Here is a 20258-nt window from a genome sequence, read left to right on the forward strand (position 1 = left end):
GAAATGCCTATGGAGCAAAGGATGTGTTTGTGTGATTTACAAATTTATTGCACATATCAATGTGTTTATTAAAATCAAAGGTGGGGAGTCAGAGTACAGTGGTAAGTATCTTGTCTTGCACAAGCTGACCCACATTCAATCCCTAGCACCAGATTTGGTCTCCTAAATCTATCAGGGCCAGGAATGATTCCCTAAGCACACAGTCAGGGATAACCCCTGAGCACCACAGATGTGATCCAAAAAACAAAAGTGATTGCTAGTCACTATTTTCCCTGAGGAGGTTCACGTGGCCGATTAGTCTGCATAGCCTGAGATGCTCTGGCAGTGGTGCTCCAGAGTGTTTGCCTTGCACATTTGAGACCCTGGAGTTCACCCCCAACACTGCCAAAAAGTAAATAGATAATGAACACAGAGTTACCGATACATGTAATAGACCTGGTTTATAACTGCGTAAATTTATTAAAATTATGAGTCAAAACATCAAGGTCAAGATAAAAGATCCAGACCATATCATACTCTTCCCTCTTTCCTCCTCCTCTTTCTGCCCTCAAACTGATATGTGTGGACAAGAGACAGCGCAGTAGCCTGAGCATGTGTTTCGTGGCAGGATGTCTGGTTCCTTCCCTGGCACTGCATATGTTTCCAGAGCACCACCAGGAGTAACCCCTGAGTGTGGTAAGGCATGGCTCAAAAAACAAAAAAAATTATCACTGAGAGTCTGAGTTGATAGTACAGGGCTATCCCTTTCACTTGACTCAAGTTCAATCCTAGGCATCCCAAGCCCACAAGGAATGATCTCTAAATGTAAGTCAGGAGAGAAATGCCAGGTATAGCACCCCCAAAAAAGGAAAATTGATCACTGAAAAGAAAACTAATTAGAATACCTGCTTCACTGTAATGTTTTATGAGGTAATAAAGTCTGTAGCAGGATATTGCTAAGATTAGCACTGGAGTGGTGGAGAGATTGCTTAGGGGTCTGAGCTCATACTTTACATGCAGAAGGCCTGGGTTTGATCTCTGGCACCGCATTATCCCCCCACCATCCTTGGGTATGACCCAAAAAACAAAACAAAATTACCATGTTTTTCCAAGTCCCTACCTGCTGTGCTACCACTCTGGCCCTCTTAGTTATTTTTAAATCTATTTAAATGACACAATTTGTGAGAGCAATCTGGCTGCCACATCTGTCGCCCCATTGACTGCTAGAGCTGATTCAGCTAATCTGGCTGACTCAGCAGTGTCCCCTTCTTCCCAGTGTCTTCAAGGGACTGCTTGCTCCTTGAAGAGAACTGCCTTCCTCCAAACAAAAGAGACATTTTCCTCCCACTTAGGTTGCTTCGGAAGGGCCAGACCCAGCAGTGCTAAGGAACTACTCCACGCCCTCTGCTGGGAGATCGTGACACAGGGGACCATGCAGTGCACAAGCTCAAAGCCAAGGCCCCCACATGCAAAGCATACAGTCTAGCCCTCTGAGAGCTCTCTCCAGTCCTGAATTTAGATTTTTTTTTTTTTTGTTTTTGGGTCACACCTGGCGATGCACAGGGGCTACTCCTGGCTTTTGCACTCAGGAATTACCCTGGCGGTGCTCAGGGGACATGTGGGATGCTAGGAATTGAACCCAGGTCGGCCGAGTGCAAGGCAAATGCCCTACCCGCTGTGCTATTGCTCCAGCCCCAGAATTTAGATTTTAAATAAAACTATATTATGGAATACCTAGCCACCTCATTGGCCACCCTCCAGAACTCTTCTCCCAGAAATGAGGCCCCCATAACCATGCCAGGGTTGCCCCGGGGTGGGAGGGATGGGTGAGAGCCCTCCCTGCCCCAAGAGACCCAACCCTTACTTACCCACCTGAGTAAGGAGAGGCTGCTAAAATCTCAGGGCTGGGGTGAACAGAGACGTTATTGGTGCCCACTTGAGTAAATCGATGAACAACAGGATGACAGTGATACAGTGATACCTAACCACCATGAAATGTTTTATAACAATGCTGAGGCCAGCCAGATTGATAGTACAGCAGGTAAGGCATTTGCCTTGCATGTGGCCAACCTGGGTTCAATCCTCAGCATCCCATATGGTCCCACAAGCACCGAGTAATGGAATGCAGAGCCAGGAGTAACCCTGAGCATGGCTGGGTGTGACCCCCCCCCAAAAAAATAAAAGCTGAGACCAGAGAGAGAGAAGGTATAGCAGGTAAGGCACTTGCCTCACAGCTGACCCAGGTTCAATCTCCAGCACCACTCTGAGCAGAGCCAGGTATAGCCCAACCCTCTCCCACCCCCAAGAAGCAACCCCCAAAACTAATGCTAACAACATAAAATAATCACTAACAATATATTTTTTAAATTTTTGTAGGTCTTTTCAAAAATCTGTCACTGTTGGAGCTGGAGCAATAGCACAGCATTTGCCTTGCATGTGGCCAACCTAGGTTCGCTTCCCAGCATCCAAATGGTCCCCTAAGCACCACCAGGAATAATACCTGAGTGCAGAGCCAGGAGTAACCTCTGTGCATTGCTCTTTTTGGGTGTGACCCAAAAAGAAAAAAAAATCTGTCACTATTAATATTCAGGGTTTTTTTAGATGATATTTATTTTTTTTAAAGTTTTTATAACATATATTTATTTGGCAAAAGTTCACCTCACATTAGAAATTAACTGGGAAACATCTTTAAAATTCTTATTTCTTATTTCTAAGAAAAACAGATATAAAATATAACTCTAGAAACTCATGTTTTAAACTAAACCATTACTCTTTGAACCTGTTTTATGTACCTCAATTATTTCAACTCACAAGATTTTCTAGGTCAGATATTCTAATAATCCAATGCAGATACAAACAAATATGTACATTGGAATACCAGCATAAGAAAACCTTTGAACCATTAATTTTTTTAGAGCTAATTTTTTTTTAATTTTTATTTTTTTAAAAATTTTATCACCATGTGGAAAGTTACAGAGTTCTCAGGTTTATTTCTCAGTTATACTGTATTCAAACACCATCCCTTCACCAGTGCCCATATTCCACCACCAAAATCCCCGGTATACCCCCCGCCCCCCACCCCAACTGTATAACTGATGAATTTCACTTTATTTTCTCTTCACCTTGATTACGTTCCATATTTCAACACAAAACTCACTATTGTTGTGGGAGTTATATCCCCACACAAGATAACCCTAATAAGGAGGCATTTGATAATTAGTTTTCCATTAAAATATGGTATGTTTTCAGATTTTAGAAAAGGTCGCGCGGCCGCGTTAGCGGCCACTCGGCTCGGATGTGTCCCAGTCCCGAATCCTGGAGCCGTGTTAGTTGCTGCTCAGTGTCGCCAGGGTTCCATCTGGAGAAGGTGTAATATTCAGTTTTTAAATTTTTTAATTCTGGACCAAAGAGATGGTATTTGGGTTTAGGTGCTTGTCTTGCATCCTGTCAACCATGGTTTAAATCTCTGGTACTACTTATGATCCCCAAATAACACCAGAGGTCACTCCTGATCACTGAGCCAGAAGTAGGTCCTGAGCACCACTGGGTGTGACCCAAAATTCACAAACATTTCTTTGGGGGATATTTTCTTTGGGGGAGGTGGGGCCCATACCCAGCAGTGCTCAGGGCTGATTCCTGGCTCTGCGCTCAGGAATCACTCTTGACAATGTTCAGGGGATCCTATGTGCCCGGGATAGAAGCTGGGTCGGCCACAAGCAAGGCATGCACCCTACCCCCTGTACTATAGCTCCATCGCCTCGAGTAGTATTGTAATTTTGTTGAAAGTTAACATGAAGAGGGCCGTAGTGATAACACAGCAGGCAGGGTTCTTAACTCCCATGCAGCTAACCTGGGTTCGACCCTCATCTGATCTCCCATGCCTGCCAGGAGCTATCCCTGAGCACCACTATGTGTTTAGCCCCTCAAAACACACACACACACACACACACACACACACACACACACACACAACCTAAGGACAGAAAAGACTCGATAAACCAGAGTACATGCTTTCCATGCAAGTTCAATATACTGGCTTGGTCCTTCAAGAGCATGGTGTGGGAGGCCAGAGGGATAGTACAGCAGGTAGGGCATTTGCTTTGCATGCGGCTGACCTGGGTTCAATCCCTGACATCTCATATGGTCCCCTGAACACTGCCAGGAGTAATTTCTGAATTCCTGAGTGCAGAGCCCATAGTAGCCCCTGAGCATTAATGGATGTGACCCCCCCCCCAAAAAAAAAAAGCAGGTAGCCCAGAAAGAAAAGAAATACAAGTTTGAAAAAGCAGAATTTTTGGGGCTGGAGCGATAGCACAGCGGGTAGGGTGTTTGCCTTGCATGCGGCCGACCTGGGTTCGATTCCCAGCATCTCATATGGTCCCCTGAGCACCGCCAGGAGTAATTCCTGAGTGAAAAGCCAGGAGTAACCCCTGTGCATCGCCAGGCGTGACCCAAATAGCAAAAAGAAAAAGCAGATGATGAAACAAAAAAATATAACTATTGCATATTCTCATATAACCATAATCATAAGAGTACATGCATTTAATTGAAAGCTATCTGGGTTGTTTGGAAAGGTTATTCCCAACACTTTCATCCTATTAGCTATGTCATCATGTTTTCTCTCAGATTATAGAAAACTTTGAGCCAGGGAAATATATGGGGGTAAGACCCTTGCTTCCCATGCAGCTGACCCCAGTTTAAGCCCCAGTACCACATATGCTCCTCCTGCACCACCAGTAGTCCCTGAGTACAGCCAAGTGTGCTCAAAACTGCTCTCCCAGCAGCATCAGGTGTATGGGGGGAGAGGGGCAGGAGGAGGGGATATAGGTGCCAGGGATCAAAGCTCTCTGCACGCAAAGAATGTGCTCCATCTCATTGAACTCTCTCTGGCACCTTAGTGTAATGCTGTTTGGTGGTTATTTAATGTGTTTCCCAACTAAATTGCAAAATGCAAGAGTTCAGGAAACTTTGTGAAGTTTTTTTCCCTACCCTGTCTCTAGAACAGGGTAGGGAAAAATATCTATTCCCAGGATAGAGGAGCTAGCTCAAGGGACTGGAGCACTTGCTTTGAAAGCAGGAATTCAGGTTCAATCCCTGCTACCAGGTAGTGCCCCAACCATCACCAGGTATGATTCTCAAGCAGACAACACTGGATGTGGTCCAAACACTAAATTTAACTATTAAATTATGTCTGCTGCCAGGGACCTAGCTCAGTAGTAAAGCACTTGCCTTGCATATATGAGGCCCCGAGGCCCTGGGTTCAATCCCTGGAGCTGCAAGGGAGGGAGTGGAAAATCAAGCCTAAGTAAACCTAGTGTCTATCACTCGGATAGATAAAAACAATGGCATATAAATCAGGCCTATGCACTGATTGGAACATTCAATTTTTCTACCATTTTTAGGGATGTGACTCCAGTGCTAAAGCACATGCTGGGTTCAATTTCAGCACTATCTAGTTCATGAGTAGTGCTGAGTATATCACAACAAAGTTTACAGCAGATTTAGCAGTAAAGAAGTGCTGATGGGGTGGGGTGGGGGGGGGAGAAGTTAGGGAAATGACTCACTAGGACATGGGGGAAGGCAAAGTGCCTAACAGGCAGGCTGGAGGTGGGTGGGAGGGAAACAGGGTATCAGTGGAGGCGCTGGTGAAGGGATTGGTGTTAGAACAATATATGCCTGAAACTCAATCGTAAATATCTTTGTAATTTTGTTATTCACAGTGATTCAATATAAAAGAAAAGTGCTGACAATTGCATAATTACAACCAAGATATTTAATACAAACTTTATTATAAAAGTAAAAGAATAAAAAAGATACAGGTAAGTAATATAATTTAAAAATCCTCTTTCCCAACCTTTGGTTAAGTTTCAAGTCTCAAGCATCAAGCTGGGAGAATCCCTTTGTACCACTGGGTATAGGCCAAATTACTCGGCCCCAAATAAAAACTGAAATTCACAAATATTCTAGTAGGTTTTGTTTCTTTTCTTTTGATTTGATAGTATAGTGAAAGACATTCAAATCTCAAGCACAATGCTGTTACAAAAGGCCTAGGGCATAAATACTTAACTTTTATAATTCAATATAGTTAACACTGGTTTGCGAGACATACTTTCTTCACATTCATTCTTCCTCATTAAAACACTCTTCACAGATAACATTCTACTCATATTGATCACCAAAATTTGATAGTCTTATCTTGCAAGTGTAGCATATATATAATAAAGCAGTTTATAAACATATAGAGATTGAGCACAAACAAGGCACATAAAGTACTGCTGTGTAATGTATCTAGAGACAGGTTGATCAGGCCAGTTGTTACATTTGACAGCAAGAAAAAAACTAACTGGTTTCTGTTCAGGGCTGTGATTAAACAAAGACTGGGTTCTTTTCTTTCAGTCTTAGACTCCAGAGATTCTATATTGTTTTTATGGGCTGCAGGCAACTGGGTAAGTTTCCAAGAACAGGGAACCAGAGCTTCTTTAACTAGAAACTTGGCAAAACTCAAAATTATATCGCAGAATAGCAAAGTGCTAAGAATGATCAAGCAAGAAGCAACTATCCAAATACAAAAGGCTAGGTTAGCCATCCTTCGAGATACTGCTTCTACATTTACCTGGACTATGGAAAGAGATATGAAGAGGCCAATAGCTACTAACAGAATACAACATGCCACTTGTATCCAGTCTTTGACTTGTGCTCTTTTTCTAAATATATATGAACCGGTTTGCACGCCAGCCATGTGAATCGCCACATACCCCACAGAAGATATTATTCCTTCTCTGTTGGCATTTAGTAAACCGACCCTTGTACCACTGCCATCAGTGCCATGCAAAATTAACATTTTCAGTGGGGTAAAGTCAAGAGCTAGCTGGTAAAATATAGTAATGCCAATGGCCACAATCCAGGATTTATTTACAGGGAAAATAACCAAAAGCAGTGATGTTATCAATTTCACAGCTATTAAAGTAAAGAAAAAATTCCAGTGAACTCCATATTCAGTTACATGTTCCTGATAGTCTATAGATTTTATAACGGCTAATCGTCCTATACCAAGGAAAATTAATGGCCAAATAGAGTATAATAACCTTATAAGATAATTAAATCTAAACCCTTTTGTATATTTTTTCCTAATCTCTGGAGAAACAATTGCAGCTCCAAAAACAAAACCTCCTACTCCAAAATCCATTGCTCCTATCCCATAGAGCTCTGCCTTAGCAAATCTTCTGGGAAAAATTGGGAAATCCACAGCCAAAATGGCAATAGCAGTGAATACACTGTTAATTACACGGAAACAGGTAATGGCTGGAATATATTCTGATTCTAGACTGATTTTTAAGAATTTTTCCAGGACTTTTTTAAAAGGCAATCTGTCAAAGCAAGTCCTTCTGCTGTATATGTGATAGAACAGCCCTGCCCCAAAGAGAATTAAAAGGAGGTTCTCCAGGAGGACAAAGGAAGCCAAAATAGTCAAAATGGTCACCATGGGAACAATTAGGACAACAAAGTCCATCAAGAATCGAGTTCTCCAGCTATGCGAAGAACACAAGTGCTGGGAGAGAATAAGCAGGAGTCCTCTGAGCAGGATACACAGGACTGGCAAGCACAAGCCCTCGGTGACTTCCAGCACACTGGTTCCATTGAGGTTACTGACAAAAGCTTCCTTCATCTGTTTTTGAGACATTTTTCTTACCTGTAAAACAAGAGCAAAGGAAGGCATTTGTGGAAATCAACATTGTCATGAAGCAAACTTGATTTTACTCTTGGTTCTGTTGCGTTTGTTTGGGGGCCATACTCAGCGGTGCTCAAGGATTACTCCTGGCTGTGAGCTCAGGGATCACACCTGGTGGATTCAGGGGACCATATAGGATGCTAAAGAGCGGGCTAGCTGCCTGCAAGACAAGAAAGAGCCCTACCTGCTCTACCCACTCTGGCCCGATTTTGCGGATTCCTAGGTTTCAGGACATTAGATCCCAGTGATTTCCAACCAGAGCAGAACCTACGTCTTGTGCTCCCCTTGCAAGGGCAGTATGTATCGGTATTGGTTTCCCTTCTGATACCAATACAGTAAGAGAAATTTTTCATTGGTTTAGGGACCTGGGAGATTTTTTTGGATAAGGTTCTTGTTTGGCTAATGAAGGCTTTGCAAACACCACATGTGAGCCCTCAGGGAGTGACCCTTAGCAAGAGGCTGGGGTGTGGTCCCAAAACTAAAGATAAAATGCCAGTCCTTCAGTGATCGGCTGAGCCCCAGGCTGCTCCTTAATCTATTTACAGGCAGGTGCATTTTTCAGGTTAAGGTGTCGGTTTAGATGTTAGGGTGAGAGCGGGAAGGCCACGGGAAGACACACATTTGTTGGTCAATCAAAAAACCCTACGGGGAGGGGGATAAAATGCACGCATGCACGCACGATGGCCTGCCGGGGCTCAGCAACAATACCTCAATCTAATCCAAATTGGCTACCGTTTAAAATAAGAGTCCTTTTCCCGATAGAGACGCGCTCACACGCTCCGGCGGGGTCCAGGCGGCCTCTCTCCCACCAGATGCCCAGTTACACCGCCCGGCGCGAGCCACTTCCGCCTCCCAGTCGCGCTTCCGGCGCCGCAGCGTCTGCGCGTCCCTCGCCCGGGCCGGCCGCTGCCTCCGCGCCCTGCAGCTCGCCACGCCCGCCCGCAAGGGTGGACTCCTCCCTAGCCCAGGTCTTCGCAGGCCGCTCGGCCTCCTGGCAGCCGAAACGGCCCTAAGCGTAACAGCTGCACCCCACGTTTACCCCCCAACGCGAGATCCTGCCCGGGTGGTGGGGTCCGAGCTCGCGGTGCAAGATTAGGGCTCGGCCTCCCCTACGGACGTACCTCCCTCCCGGGTCCCCCGAGGCCGCCTTTTGAACCCCTCTCTGCCACGCTCTCACCGTGCCAGTCGCGGAGCCTCCGGCTCCCAAGCGCCCGGCAGGCCACGTGCGCCCCGGCCCGCGTGTGCACGCCCCGCCCCGGGGGAGGAGCCGCGGGGCTCCGAGCCACTTAGCCGAGCGGCTGCCCGCTGCACCGAGCCCGCGGTCCCCGCCGCGCTCGCCTCTTTGGATCGCTCCCGCCCCATCCTCTTCCCTCCCTCCCCGTCTCCTTCCTGCCGCCTCACCCGGCCCGCCCGTCCGCCTTTCCCGTCTGGGGCCGCACGCTGGGCGGCTCGGGCCGGCCGTGGGACCGGTGAGTGCCATCCCCCCTAGCCCGGACCCCGAAAGGACGGGGGACGCCGATCTGTCCCAGAGCGCCGAGAAAGGGGCCGTCTCTTCTCCTCTGCCCCCAAAGCGCCTTTCCCTGTTTTTTTCGGACGCTCCTGTGTTCCAAGAAGGGTTATCCCGTCTCGTGGCCCTTGCCCTGGTCATGCTCCATCTCTCTACCTTGCCGGCAGGGGGCGATCCAGGGGGGAGGGTAAAGTCCCGACCGAGGCTGGGTCCGGCCCCAGTATGCCCGCCCTAGGAGACGGGAAGGGGGCAGTCGGTCCCTGGAGGCGCATGGGCCCATGCCCTTGGTTACGGTCACGTCCACCTTCCCGAGAAGGACACACTTTCCCCGTGCCAGGTGCTTCCGGAGCGGCACTCAGCCCTGGGCGGGCACCTTGTCGGGCAGGGAGTCCCCGGTTCCCGCAGGGAGCGTGGGGGCGGGGCTGACTCCCTCCCCCCCTCCCCACCACCCACCACCACCCACCACCACCGATCCTTGCTCTCTGCTCTGTAGTCCCTGCCGAGAAAGAATCCGAGTCTAGGAAGGAGAGAGTTGTTGATCAGGTTCCCACTTGCCTTGCCTCGGTGTTTCTTCTATTCATTACGTCTCACTCCTACCCACAGTGATCACACCCTTTCCAGAAATTCTTGGCTGGTAACCGGGAAGCAAGAGCTGGGAGAACTGGAGAAAACCGCTTGAATCTGACTTGACGCTGGCTGGAAGCTGACGCTGCGTGGTAATAGCCAACTTTGGCAAAGCGCCTTCAGAGGTACTAGCCCGTCTGGTCCTAAATCAGAATTGTTAGGTGTGCATATTACTCCCTTTCTTTGCAAATGCGGAAACACAGAAAGGCTCTTGTGATATATGGCCTTTGGATTCTAAACCCACACTGGAGTGTGCCCGACCCCCCTCCCCTAACTTTGTTTTGTTTTGCGGAGGGCTTTATTGGGTAACACCTGGCTATGCTCAGGGGTTACTCCCGGCTCTGCACTTAGGAATTACTCCTGGAGGTGCTCGGGGGATCATATGGGATGCCAGGGATCGAACCTGGGTCAGCCGCATGCAAGGCAAACACTCTCGCTGCTGTACTATCGCTCAGGCCCCCACCTCCCCTAACTTAAAAATGAGGCTCCAGGTGAGGAACTTTTACTTCAGAGTCAGTTGGCTGCTTCTCGTCCAGGAGGAGCAGCTGCCGGGCAGCACCAGGCCCACTGTCCAGTTACTGTGGATGATCCCCTAAGTTTTTTCAAAGGTCCGACAGATTCAGAACCTCAGGAAAGTCTCCACCAGGATATCTCTGTGACAGACACCCTCGTCCTTAATCCTTGCTCCTGGTGCCATTGAGACCTGGGAAATTCCAACATCTTAGAGTCATTTTTTCCCCCAGAGCCACCTAAGCACAGCCTCACAACCTCTCCCTGTCATATTCCGCCCCTCCCACCCCCTGCCTCAACACCTCCCATTGGGTTTTTGAGTTTTGGGGGCCACATCTAGAGATGCTCAGGGCTTACTTTCGATTCTGTATACTCAGGCATCACACCTGGTACTCCTCGGGGTCGGGGTGGGGGTCCAAATATGGTGCTGGGTGTCACAGGGTCAGACATGTGCAAAGGGAGCTCCTTAATCTCTGTGCTACCTCTTTGCTGCCTCCCTGCCCCTTTTCTTTTAATGTTCACACAGGAGTGTCCCTCTTACGGGGTCCTGCCCATCCTTCAGAGCAGGACTCACCACATTGTCCCCTCTGCCCAAGTTCTCAGGCTTGCCCTTTGTTCTGCCAGGACCTCACTGACCTTCACAGCCACTCATGTGAGGTAGGTTTTTTTTTTTCCTGGTTTTTTTTTTTTACTATCAGCATTTTCAAGGTGAGGCAATCAAGGTGGGCCACGATGGTGACGTGACTACGGGGCAAATGACTGAGCTGTGATTTCCCTCCCACACTCCAGCTTGTCTGAATCTGCGGGTGGGCGTTGTCTTTGCCCTCCCCGCCCACCAGTTGCTGGCAATAGGGAAGTAAGATCACCCTTTCCACAGGAGAAGGTAGGACACGCAGCTCCTGTCTGCAAGTGTCCTGGTCTTCATGGCACACTGACCCAAAAGATTTGCAGCTTCCCCCCATCCTGGTAGTAAAACTGATCCTGAGGAACCTCTGCGCTGCAGGCCCTTGTAAAAGTTTCCCCTCTTCCCTAATTGGCTGGGGCCACGACTGACTCTCCCTCTCTGCTCAGGCTCGTCCAGCTTCTCGTTTGTGGGAGTCACTGGAGTGAGTCACCTGAAGACGCCATCCTCGTGTCATCCCGCTCATGCCTTAGGCTCTGGAGACACCGGTTCTAGATTCTACCAGAATTAAGGCTTTTCTTGGACCCATGCTCCAGCCTGGACCCCCATGAGTGGGTGGAAAGCACTCATGCCTACAACCCAGCGCCCAGCTGGCCACACTGACGCAGGATGCTCCAACAGGTAAGGCCTCGCCCTTCCTGAACGTGGGTCTCCCAGCGCTGAGGAAACTGCCCATCTTTGCTTGCTTGAATGAAATTCTGGCTGCTTTGCTCTTGAGATAGTTAGGCCAGAGCTTCTCCTTCATTATTAACAAGCTCTTCCCAATACCTAATTACAATCTTCCCCGTTGGATTTTACTCAGATGGGTAATGGTGCAGGTGATTCATGTGTTGATGAGGGAAATGGGGAGTGAGGGACATGATAGCCTCAGGAGATAGAGAGTTCGACCCACCTCCCTCTCCCTGGGAAATGTGTGTAGCTGGGGTTTGGTCAGGTCAGCCACGAGCACCTGACCGGCTTGAATGTCACATCCCACCAGTCCCACTGGGTAGCCATCAAGCTGCACTTGAAGTCCACCTGATCTCCAAGCACGATTACTGGTCCCAGCACCTGAGTTTTCAGGCAGCTGTGACCTGAAGACAAAAAAAAAAACAAACAAAAAACTACTCTTTGCAGGAAAAGGGAGGCTAGACCTAATATCTGCCCAGGTCCCCAAGTCCTTCATGTGTCCTCCTAGAATAGACTGTCAGGAGACAGCAGCAAAGTGAAATGGTTTTATTTAGGGAAATGTGAGGGGAGAGAGACAGACCAGGAGAAATTCCTTAGTGCAGAGCCAGGAGTCACCCATGAGCATTGCCAGGTGTGGCCCAAAAAAACAAAGTTGTTCTGTTACGAACACACCTTATGTTCTATTATGAAATCATAGAGTCTTAATAAATATTTTTGAAAAGGGAAAAAAGTATAATTAGGCCATGTCATAAGGGGAAGCACCTTGCATTGCTGGTGGTCCTCTCCTGTTCTTCTTGCAGCCAGTTTCTTTCCCTTAGAAATTCTCCTTTCTCTAGGGATCCACCTTCTGCAAGTGGTGCCTCAGTTTCTACATGTAGAAAGGGGTGCAGCCTTCATGCCTTGGGGCTACTTCAGGGTATGACAGTTTCTCTAGTTCTTCCTGAGAAAACTCATCGCTAGGGGCCAGTTTATTTGCCTTTGTGCTTCCGGTAAAATGGAGTGGATCAGGGAATCCTGAGGGCACTTTGGTGACCTCCCAAGCCTGAACCAGTGAGGGCACTCTCCGAGATTGAGAGCCAGCCCAAATTACTAAGGCACAGTGAAATCCTCCTGGACCTTCCAAAGGGAGATATTCATCAAACGAGTAGGAATGAGCTAAGTAGAGACAATCAGCAGGCAGGCAAAGAGATCAGCCTGGGCAAAAATGTGTGAGGTGACCTAAGTAAACACATAGGATTCTTATTTGTTGGTTTTGGGTTTTTCTGGCCACACCCAGTGGTGCTTGGGTTCTACCCAGCCCTGCGATGGTTCTTGATGAATGAATACTGAAGTGCTTGTGGACCAAGGGATCCTGAGGGGACTTAATTGCTCCTATAGAGTGGAGAGATCGTATAGCAGGGAAGGTGCTGACCTGGGTCTGATCCCTGAGCCCTGCGAGGAGTGATCCCTGAGCACAGGACCAAGAGTGAGCCCTGAGCACCACTGGGTGTAGCCTAAAAACAAATAACCAAATAAACAAAAACCTGCTCTCACTACTGGTCTCTACTTCTGAAAGGGCTACCGTGGTCCCTCCTTCGTAGGATTCCAACCACTCTTTTTTGGGCCACACCCAGTGGTATGGGGGGGAAGGGGGGCAGGGATTGCTACTCAGTGTTCAGGGGTCCCCAGCATTGTGGGGAGCCATGTCCACTCCTTGTGCTCATGGAATTGTGCGATGCTGCCATGGATTCAGCCTTAAATCACAGGCTCCTGCATCAAAGCATTGGCTCCAGCCCTTTGAGCCATCTCCCTGGCTTTCCAAAACACTTTACTGACAAACCTCCCTTCATACTCATTAAATTGGATCGATACTCCTGGGCTAGGGAATGCTAGTAGGTATTGGCTGAATTTTTAATTTTTAAGTTTTTGGGTGTTTTACTTTTTCTTTTTTGGGTCCCACCCAGTGATGCTCAGGGGTTACTCCTGGCTCTGCACTCTTGGTAGTGCTAGGGGAATCATGGGATACTAGGGATTGAATCCAGGCCAGCTGCATGAAGGCAAACACCCGACCGTTGTACTACGCTTTGGCCCCTGTTTCTGTTTTTTTCTTAGGGCTTATTCCTGGCTTTGCATTCAGGAGATCACTTTTTTTTTTTTTTTTTTGCTTTTTGGGTTATACCTGGCTATGCACAGGGGTTACTCCTGGCTCTGCACTCAGGAATTACCCCTGGTGGTGCTCAGGGGATGATATGGGATGTTGGGAATCAAACCCGGGTTGGCCCCCCCCCCGTGCAAGGCAAACGCTCTACCCGCTGTGCTATTGCTCTAGCCCCAGGAGATTACTCTTGGTGGGACTCGAGTCCCACCTGTATGGGACTTACCCCCTCACCCCCCCCACCACACACACACCCTCCCTGGAATCAAACCCATGTTGGTTTCATACAAGGCAAGTACCCTTTCCATTGTACTACTGCTCTGACCCTGGAATTTTAATTTTCTAAATGTTGATAGTCTAGTTAGCTGAGACAGATGTTTGGTACCGTGTCTGCTTCTAAAGAAGTGGCCAGAGAGATAATATAGCAGGTAGGGAGCATATGAGACAACACTCTCGGTGATACTCAGCTCAGCAGTGCTGCTCAGGGCTTATTCCTGGCCCTGTGCTCAGGGATTACTTCTAGCGGGGCTCAGGGGCACATAAGAAGTGCTAGGGATCAAACCTGGGTCAGCTGCACACAAGGCCAGTTCTCTATCCAGCTGTACTATCTCTCTAGCCCCTATTTTTCTTTGTTTACACATAAGGAAGTTTCCCCCAGAGAAGTAAGCTGATAGGACTAGGAAGTGACGGAACTGATATTTGAACCAACCAGACTTATACTAGAGCAGAGGTTTCCAGACTCAGTTGGTATTCCACTCCCTTTTCAAAAACAAACAAACAAACAAAACCACTCAGGCTTCCCCTGAAAATCTGCCTTCTCTAAGCAAGCACTTCCCCAGTTGGGGCTGGAGAGATAGATAGTACAACAGTTAGGGAACGTGCTTTGCACACAGCCGCAGCACCACATATGGTCCTCTGAGCATTGCCAGGAATGATCCCTGAGCATACTGATGTGCCACCCACCCAGCCCCCCCAAAAAAAATCAAGAAAAAGAAAGCACTTCACCAGTTACTCTCAAAGCTACTAATGCCTCCTGCGATTGTTTTAGCACCCTGGGAGGTGGGGGGCGGTATCACCCACTTTTGTTGGGTGTTTTTTGTTTTGTTTTGGGGCCACACCTAGTGGTGTTCAGAGCTTACTCCTGGCTCTGTGCATAGGGATCACTCCTGGCGGGGCCTAGGTGTCCATATGGGATGCCGGGGATCAACCCAGGTCCGCCGTGTACAAGGCAGGTACCTCACCCACTGTGTTATCTCTTTGGCCCCAGTATCACCCACTTTGGAAGCACTGTAAGAGGGGCCTGTTCTCTTTCTGCAGGAGAGCCCCCCTCCCCTGCCAGCTGGTCAGATGTCCAGCTTCAGGGCCCTACTCTTCCCTCTGTTCTTAACCTCCTTACTATTTCCAGGATTATTGCCACAGTTCAGGCTCTGCTGCCCGAGGCGGGGAGTCCCTCCGGGAAGACCTGCAGGAGTTCCTGGGTGGGGAGGCCCCACTGCACCAGCTCGATGACCTCACCAAGGTGAATCCTGTGACACTGGAGACAGGTACGGGCCTCCCTCTCCTGGAGTGTGCCATGTCCATGAGGCAGCAGGTGATGCGGGCATTCAGCTCAGCTTTGGCCAAACCAAAGCAGGCAGGACTCCTGGCCTAGGGCAGCCGCTGGGCTGCCCCAGACCTCTGCCTGCAGCTATAGTCAGACTCCCTGGCACAGGTTTTGCCCCAGATTTGGGGCTCATCTTAATTAGATCTTGTAACTATTCATCAGGGAGCTGCTGGCACTTGGCTAATTGCATAGGGAGCCCTATTAGGCAGATGCGTGTCTGTGTGCACTTGCGTCTGCATTTGAGCCAGTTTGCTAAAGGCCTCTCTGCCTCAGTCCTGAGGTGTCTGCAGGCCCGGTACACAGCTGACACATTCTACACCAATGCTGGCTGCACCCTGGTGGCTCTGAACCCCTTCAAGCCGGTCCCTCAGCTCTACTCTCCGGAACTGATGAGAGAGTACCACGCTGCTCCTCAGCCCCAGGTAAGCCTCCGCCACGTCCTGTGACCTCATGGTATCCTGTCTCCCCATCTGTCTCCTACACCAGCCCGAAGTGCATCATTCTAAGCTGCCAGGGCTGAGGTCCTCCACAGCCAGCGGTCACTGAATTTTGGGTATGTGGCAGTAGGTGCAAAGTGAGAGATAAATGTTTATATAACCATGGGGTATTTTGGGGAAGGAGCTTGGGGTTTGGTTTTTGGGCCACACATGAAGCTCGGGGGTTACTCCTGGCTCTACATGCAGGCATCACTCCTGGCAGTGCTCACAGGACCAAATGGGATGCCAGCAATTGAACTCGGGCCAGCTACATGCAAGGCAAATACCCTACCCACTGCCCTATGTCGCTCTGGCCCCATTTAACTGCATTTTAAATCTAGTAGGTCAAAAGATATTTTCCTTGCTTATGAATTTATTGCTTGGGCAAGAACAGACCACTTTGGGGAGGGCAAAGTAAAATTATATGCAAGAAGGAAATGCTCAAGAAAGTAAGCATGTATTCCTCTCTGCTCAGGGGTTTCAGCAGCGCAGGCAGGGAACTGACTGGTTGATGTTAAAGTGCTTGAGGTCCTCAAGGAAGTCAAGCTTGTTGGCAGGAGGGGGACTGCTGGGAGACAGGTGGGTGAGTCACCGGAGGGAGGCCGACTACCAGGCCATCTCAAAGCCGACCTCTCCCTCCAGTAATCTCTGGTGAGCATTGCTTGATGAATAGTGCTAGGCTGGTCAGGTATTCTACAGTGCCTCCTCAGAAGCACAGTTCATGCCATGGTCCCTTCTAGTTTCTCAGTTCCCAGAACACCCTGGACAATTCATGTTTATTGACAGAAAAGAGAACACGCCCAATGTCCTTGAAATTTTAGTCACGTGCAGCACTTTCCTGCTGAGTTGCCTTAGGAAGGTGATTTAACTTCTCTGAACCTCAGATTTCTCACGTATAATGTTGCTATCTAAAGAATGCATAGAAGGGGCTGGAGCGATAGCACAGCGGATAGGGTGTTTGCCTTGCATGCAGCCGATCTGGGTTTGATTCCCAGCATCCCATATGGTCCCCTGAACACCGCCAGGAGGAATTCCTGAGTGCAGAGCCAGGAGTAACCCCTGTGCATTGCCAGGTGTGACCCAAGAAGCCAAAAAGTAAAATAAAATAAAGAATGCACAGAGAGGGCTGGAGCAATAGCACAGCGGGTAGGGCGTTTGCCTTACACGCGGCTGACCCGGGTTTGATTCCCAGCACCCCATATGGCCCCCTGAGCACCACCAGGAGTGATTCCTGAGTGTAGAGCCAGGAGTAACCCCTGAACATCGGCCAGGTGTGACCCAAAAAGCAAAAAAAAAAGAATGCACAGAGAGTGTGGTAATGGATAAGGAAGTTCTTTGCAAAACACAATAATATGAAAGAGTAAACAGCAGAGTAAGGAGCTGGAGAGATAGTACAGTGGGTAGGGTACTTACCTTGCATGCAGTGAACCTGGAACTTACCTTCCCCGGATCCCATATGGTCCCCAGGAGCACCACCAGGTGTAATTCCTAAATGCAAAGCCTGGAGTAACCTCTGAGCATTACTGGGTATGGCCCCAAAATAACAACAACGAAAAGCAAAAACCCACACCCCCCAGCAGAATAAGATGGAGGGAAGATGGGAAGGTACAGTGTTATAGAAGGGATGGGTCAACACTGCTGCAGACTTAGTGGAGACTGAGAGGGTAACGCTGCCATGGGCCGTGTCCTAGTTGGCCTAATACTCTATCTAGGAATCTTTCCAGACAGAGCATCCTTCCACTGCAGTTGACAGCTCCCTCACTCAGCCAGCCCTGGACCAGCCATTCCTTGAAAACCAGCATTTCCTACTTGTTCTTCTGTCCTTTGTGTTTCAGAAACTGAAGCCTCACATCTTCACTGTGGGCGAACAGACCTACCGGAACGTGAAGAGCCTGATCGAGCCGGTCAACCAGTCTATCATCGTTAGTGGGGAGAGCGGTGCTGGAAAGGTGGGGAGGCCTCTCTCCCACTGCGTCCATCTCATCCCTGGCTGGGTGGGCAGAAAGGCAGAAGGGCATTCCTTAGGGAGTCATTGGCTGCCTTGTAATTTCCAGACAGGCTGGCCGAAACAGGGAGTCTGTATGTGGTGGTGGGCAGGCAGTTAAGAGGCAAGATTCTATGGGTCGGAGAGGTAGTAAAGGGCGCTTTCCTTGCATGCAGCTGACTTAGGTTTGATCCCCGGCACCCCATGTGGTCGCCAAAGCACCAGCAGGAGTGATTCCCAAGTGCAAAGCCAGGAGTAAGATCTGAGCATCACTGGGTGTTCCCTGCCCTCTCCTGCCAAAAAAAAGGGAGGAAAGACTCTAGTCGAAGTTCTTCCATCACCTCTGATATAACACTGAACCTTCATTTTTCTCATGGGAGACTATTGGGAACAAATTATCAGCTATTAGGGATTCCAGGATAGTTGTAAAGAGCTCATCAGAGGGTCTGGAGCTATAGGACAGTGGGTAAGGTGTTTGCCTTGCACACTCATATGGTTCCCTTAAGCCAGTCAGAAATAGTTCCTGAATGCAGAGCACAGAGCCAGAAGTAACCCCTGAGCACTGCTGGGAATGACCCAAAAACCTAAAAAAAAAAAAAAAAAAAAAAAGGGGGAAGCATATTGAAGAGATATTAAGCTAGTTCTTTCTTTTGTTTGGTGCGGCGGGGGGGGGGGGGGCGTTCATCCCTGGCTTGGCACCGCAGATGGTCTCCCAAGCCACACCAGGAGTGATCCCTGAACACAGAGCCAGGAGTAAGCCCTGAGCACTGCTGGGTGTGGCCCAAAATCTGACCTGCACATTAAAAAAAAAAAAAAGATTAAAAGATGATATGTTTCAGACCAGAGACTTTGACCAGCTGAGTATGCTCTGCGTGCTGGAGGCCCAGGTTCTAAATTTATCATGAAGTGAATTCTAGGGCTGGAGAGTACAAGACTTAAGACACTGTCTCTTATGTGGCTGTAGCAGCCACAGCCTCAAGGCAAATTCGCTGCACCACATATGGTCTCCTGATCACTAGTAGGGGTCAGTCCCGAGCCAAAAAACAACCCACAACCAAAACAAAACATATGATCGTGGCTAACACAAAGCCCAGGGCAATCTCAGCACTGCCCAGTGTTACCCCCAAACGCAAACCTAAAACCAGTCAGTGCTAATTCAAGTCTTGATAATAAACAATTTGAAGTTGAAATGAAGATGTACCTCACGTCAGCAAATTAAAAACAAGACAAAAATGAATTTCATAATTAGATTGTCGAGCTACATAAAAATTGGAGTCCTGTCATTTACTAGATCACTGATTATCAACAAAACATTGTATTTTCCTGTGCCTTGGTTTCATTGTTTTGAAAACAGGTACATAGTTTTCCTTGCAATTTGAAGGTAGTTTGAAAATTCATAGAGCTCTGTGCCTGAAACAGATAGCGGGTCTGTCAGCTATGAGACCACAAATCTTGAGTAGCCTGCCCTGGTCAGAGTGAATTAGCCCTTTTCTTCCTCATCCCCCTCATTTCTTTGCATTTTTTTTTTTTTTGGTGGGGGGCATACCTGGAGATACTCAGGGGTTATTTCTGGCAGTGCTCAGGGACCATTGCGGATGCCGGGAATTGAACTTGAGTCAGCTGCATGCAAAGCGAACACCCTACCCTCTGTACTATCACTCTGGGCTCCCACTTATTTCTTAAATGTAGCCGCTGGACCTCCCAGAAGCAGAGATGGGCACCACCCCTGAGTCCTGGGGGCCACTGTTGAATTTGACTTTCACAGTTTGGGTCAGCAAGGGCTGCACAGAGGGTTCCCGGGGGTCCCCATCTGCAGGCGGGCTCTGAGGCAAGCAGTAGCGTGTCCGCCGCTCCCATGGGGCCGTCTCTGTTGCAGACATGGACGTCCCGCTGCCTGATGAAGTTCTACACAGTGGTGGCCACCTCACCCACATCTCAGGAGAGCCACAGGATTGCCGAGAGGATCGAGCAGCGCATCCTGAACTCCAACCCTGTCATGGAAGCCTTTGGTAAGCTCAGTGCGTGGCACCTCGGTCCTAGGCCCCCAGGTCTGCGAGCTGTAGGGGACAGGAGCAGTGAGACCCTCTCTCTCTCGGGAGGATGGGGAGGAGTGGAAGAATAAACATGTTATTCACTCCCTTGAACCTCTAACTCCCCAGAAAGGGGTGATGTTATCTGGGTGCCCCCTCCCTCCAGCTCGGGCGCAGGTAAGCGTGGTGCTCGAGAGGACCTTCATGGCCTCATTCAGTTTCCTGACGTGTCTCAGAGGGGCTTGTTGAGGGGTGCACAGTAGTTGGTACTTATGCTGGGACTCCAGCCCAAGTGATCATTAACTGTCTGCAGCCTTCAGAAGCCATCCCT

General features: G+C 48.8%; 2 protein-coding genes across 7 annotated transcripts in view; one reads left to right on the plus strand and one right to left on the minus strand.

The window, feature by feature from the left end:
• Positions 1-5749: 5749 nt before the first annotated feature.
• PIGW (phosphatidylinositol glycan anchor biosynthesis class W) lies at positions 5750-8936 on the minus strand. 5 transcript variants are annotated; one of them, XM_055133186.1, is made up of 2 exons: positions 8886-8936; positions 5750-7669 (listed from the first exon to the last, which is right to left on the minus strand). In XM_055133186.1, the coding sequence occupies exon 2, from the start codon at positions 7658-7660 to the stop codon at positions 6152-6154; it is 1509 nt and encodes a 502-aa protein (XP_054989161.1). In that variant the 5' UTR covers positions 7661-7669; positions 8886-8936; the 3' UTR covers positions 5750-6151. The 5 variants fall into 5 exon arrangements, with proteins under 5 accessions (XP_054989161.1, XP_054989159.1, XP_004608656.2 ...); XM_055133184.1 differs by having other exon boundaries at positions 8830-8911; XM_004608599.2 differs by lacking the exon at positions 8886-8936 and adding an exon at positions 8417-8559.
• Positions 8937-9056: 120 nt separating this feature from the next.
• MYO19 (myosin XIX) overlaps positions 9057-20258 on the plus strand; it is a 28863-nt gene continuing 17661 nt past the window's right edge. For both annotated transcript variants that reach the window (XM_004608863.2, XM_055133182.1), the window contains exons 1-7: positions 9057-9177; positions 9819-9964; positions 11421-11652; positions 15240-15378; positions 15711-15859; positions 17749-17862; positions 19774-19906. In XM_004608863.2, coding sequence (XP_004608920.2) covers positions 11641-11652; positions 15240-15378; positions 15711-15859; positions 17749-17862; positions 19774-19906 — 547 coding nt within the window. In that variant the 5' untranslated portion in view covers positions 9057-9177; positions 9819-9964; positions 11421-11640. The remainder of the gene's footprint in view (positions 9178-9818; positions 9965-11420; positions 11653-15239; positions 15379-15710; positions 15860-17748; positions 17863-19773; positions 19907-20258) is intronic.

The sequence above is a fragment of the Sorex araneus genome, chromosome 3, assembly GCF_027595985.1.
Source record: "Sorex araneus isolate mSorAra2 chromosome 3, mSorAra2.pri, whole genome shotgun sequence".
NCBI classification, from domain to species: domain Eukaryota; kingdom Metazoa; phylum Chordata; class Mammalia; order Eulipotyphla; family Soricidae; genus Sorex; species Sorex araneus.